This window comes from Chlorocebus sabaeus, chromosome X (assembly GCF_047675955.1).
Source record: "Chlorocebus sabaeus isolate Y175 chromosome X, mChlSab1.0.hap1, whole genome shotgun sequence".
NCBI classification, from domain to species: Eukaryota; Metazoa; Chordata; class Mammalia; order Primates; family Cercopithecidae; genus Chlorocebus; species Chlorocebus sabaeus.
Genome location: NC_132933.1, coordinates 19,277,316 through 19,280,753, shown reverse-complemented (window position 1 = coordinate 19,280,753; position 3,438 = coordinate 19,277,316). Strand labels below are relative to the sequence as shown.

At 47.0% G+C, this 3,438-nt stretch overlaps 1 protein-coding gene across 1 annotated transcript; it reads left to right on the top strand.

Annotated features, from left to right (window-relative positions):
* The first annotated feature begins 935 nt into the window (after positions 1-935).
* Positions 936-1,492, top strand: LOC103232591 (large ribosomal subunit protein eL21-like). The gene has a single exon (XM_037989154.2). It carries the CDS (start codon positions 979-981, stop codon positions 1,459-1,461), a length of 483 nt encoding a protein of 160 aa, XP_037845082.1. The 5' UTR covers positions 936-978; the 3' UTR covers positions 1,462-1,492.
* Positions 1,493-3,438: the final 1,946 nt, after the last annotated feature.

The window sequence follows — 3,438 nt, the reverse complement described above, 5'->3', positions numbered from 1 at the left end:
CATCGGCTAGACCTGAGGTTTGTTCATGGTTGCCTTTGAATTCTTTCTGGTCCTGGACCGGGCCTGTGTGCCTTCCCAGTCCTGGAGGCACATAACAATGCTATTTTGCATACCCATGATGTGAAATAAATGGAGGTGATACCTGTGTCTTGTGACAGGCTGGGCTGTGACTTAATGCTTCATGTGCCATAGAGTGTGTGGGAGCCTGTTGCAGTTGAGTAGGCAAGACTTTCCGGAGTTCTCTAAGGAACAAGTTCAGTTCCAAGTGACAGAGCATGGAATTGCAACATAATACATAATAATGTTTTTTTGTTGTTGTTGTTTGTTTTGTTTGTTTCTTTAATAGAGATGAGATCTTACTTTTTGTCCAGACTGGTCTCAAGCTTCTGGCCTCAAGTTATCCTCTCACTGTGACCTCCCAAAGTACTGGAATTATAAAGTGTGAGCCATCGCACCCTGCCACAATGCTAAGTTTTTTTTTTTTTTTTGAAACGAAGTTTCACTTTGTTGCTAAGGCTGGAGTGCACTGGCATGATCTTGGCTCACTGCAACCTCCACCTCCTGGGTTCAGGTGATTCTCATGCCTCAATCTCCCGAGTAGCTAGGACTATGGGTATGAGCCACTGTGCCCAGCTAATTTTTGTATTTTTAGTAGAGACGGGGTTTCACCATGTTGGCCAGGTTGGTCTTGAACTCCTGACCTCAAGTGATCTGCCCACCGTGGCCTCCCAAAGTGCTGAGATTACAAGCATGAGCCATCACTGTGGGCCCTAATGCTGTTTTTGATTGTATAAATATTTTGTCCTATATGAGGAATCTCTTCAACTGGGCTGTGACAACCCCCTTCAATATCCTCTAAACAAATATGGTTACAATATATTTTATCATGGGACACTTTTGAGAGTGAAAGAAGATGCTACTAATAATTATGACAATATCCTTTCGGCCGGAACCGCCATCTTCCAGTAATTCGCCAAAATGACGAACACAAAGGGAAAGAGGAGAGGCACCCGATATATGTTCTCTAGGCCTTTTAGAAAACATGGAGTTGTTCCTTTGGCCACATATATGCGAATCTATGAGAAAGGTGATATCGTAGACATCAAGGGAATGGGTACTGTTCAAAAAGGAATGCCCCACAAGTGTTACCATGGCAAAACTGGGAGAGTCTACAATGTTACCCAGCATGCTGTTGGCATTGTTGTAAACAAACAAGTTAAGGGCAAGATTCTTGCCAAGAGAATTAATGTGCGTATTGAGCACATTAAGCACTCTAAGAGCCGAGATAGCTTCCTGAAACGCGTGAAGGAAAATGATCAGAAAAAGAAAGAAGCCAAAGAGAAAGGTACCTGGGTTCAACTGAAGCGCCAGCCGGCTCCACCCAGAGAAGCACACTTTGTGAGAACCAATGGGAAGGAGCCTGAGCTGCTGGAACCTATTCCCTATGAATTCATGGCATAGTAGGTGTTAAAAAAATAAATAAATAAAAGACCTCTGGGCTGGAAAAAAAAAAAAAAAAATTATGACAATAAAGTAGGCCTAAGCCAGGACTGTCCCAGGAAAAGGATTAGGATGGCCTTACCCCCAGGCCATCTCTGTGCTCAATGTCATCAGTCAACCTGGATGGAGCACCTGCTCTGCTGTGCCGGGAACAGCGCTGGGCTCCATGACAGATTTGGGGGTGAAGAAGGGCCTGGTTCTTGGTGCTTCCTACGGATTTGCAGAAGGCACGCCTGTAAAAATGGACATCTTATGAGCCAGTGTCTGGACATTGGGTATGGCAGGAGGTCAGATGAGGTTCAGTATGATTGGGGTGGTCGAGGAAGTCCTCAAAAGAAGGAGGCACGTGGAATAGGTCTTGAAAGGTAGGTGGAGGCCTGGCATGGTGGCTTACGCCTGTAATCGCTGAACTTTGGGAGGCTGAGGGGAGTGGATCACTTGAGGTCGGGAGTTTGAGACCAACCTGTCCAACATGATGAAACCCCGTCTCTACTAAAAATACAAAAAAATTAGCCGGGTGTGGTGGCAGGCACCTGTAATCCCAGCTACTGTGGGGGCTGAGGCAGGAGAATCACTTGAAACTGGGAGGCAGAAGTTGCAGTGAGCTGAGATGGCACCACTGCACTCCAGTCTGGGCAACAAGGGCGAAACTCTATCTCAAAGAAAAACAAGGTAGGTGGATTGGGGCAGGGAGGGAGAGGGAAGCCTTCCCTGCAGCTCACATGTTCCTATCAGTGGCTTGTGGACTCCATGTGCAGACAGGTGTGGGGTCGAGGGGAGAGGAATCCAGGGCTAGGTAGGCCTCAAAGCGAAGCAGCAGTGCAGCGCACGGGCAGAGGGCAAGAGAGTGGAGCAAGCTGGGAAGGCTGAACCAAAGGACCTGGCCAGGAAAGGATGGGAGAGCAGGAAGAGCTAGGCCTGGAACACTCCCTGGAAGCACTTTATTTTCCTCCCAAATTGGGTTTCCTTCCAGAGACCTTGATTCAGGTAGGCCACCTTCATCATGAGGACATTTCAAAAACTGAACAAATCAGAGCGCCAGCCACTCCGGCCTTTTTGTCGTCACTGCTTCCACCCTAGCCCAGCCTCATATCTAGACATTTGTGAAAGATCATGTGATTCCTCTGCTGAGAATATTCAACGCCCACCCCCCAGCCCTTGTTTATAGTAGTCCTCAGGCTAACATGCAAAGTCTCCCTCTTGTTTATAGCATAGTCCTTAGGCCAGCATGTCAAGCCTCCCATGGTCTGGTGAGCAGCACTGTTCCAGTTGCAAGTGACAGAGACAGAGGCACAACTCAGTGTGGTAGGGAAACGCCGCAAGAGCAGGGTCTTTGTCTCCTTTGTTCACCGCTCTTTTTCCATTCCTAGAATAGTGCCCAGCACTTAGAAAGTACTTGATAAGTTTTGCTGAATGAATAAATGAGACTAGCTTAAACAAGAGGGACAATATGTGCTCTGGTCACTGAGGGACAGGAGTGGAGCTGACGCCAGAACCACCCGGGTTCAAGGACTCAAGCAATGTCATTAGCTCTCTGTCTCTGTCTCTGTCTCTCTGTCTGTCGTCTCTCTCTTTTATGTGCTTGTTTTATGTTTTTATGTGCATGCTGTTCTCATTCTCTCCTGCTAATATTCCTCGGGTGAGAGACACGGCAGAGCAGGGTGAGGGAGGGCATAGCCATATACAGCTTTAGGTTTAGAAGCCACAGAAGAAAGGGAGGCTCTCTCCATTTCAGCATTGAACATAAAAAACAAAAATAAAAACAAAACAAAAAAACAGGCAAGGCTGAGTATGGTGGCTCACTACCATAATCCCAACAGTTTGGGAGGCTGGGGCTGGAGGATCACTTGAGCCCAGGAGTTCAAGTCTAGCCTGAACAACATAGTGAGACCCTATCTCTAAAAAAAAATTAAAAACTTAGCCAGGTGTGGTGGTGTG

Bases quoted from the DNA above. Each gene is read 5' to 3' on its own strand.
- LOC103232591 (XM_037989154.2), top strand. From the start codon at position 979: ATGACGAACACAAAGGGAAAGAGGAGAGGCACCCGATATATGTTCTCT.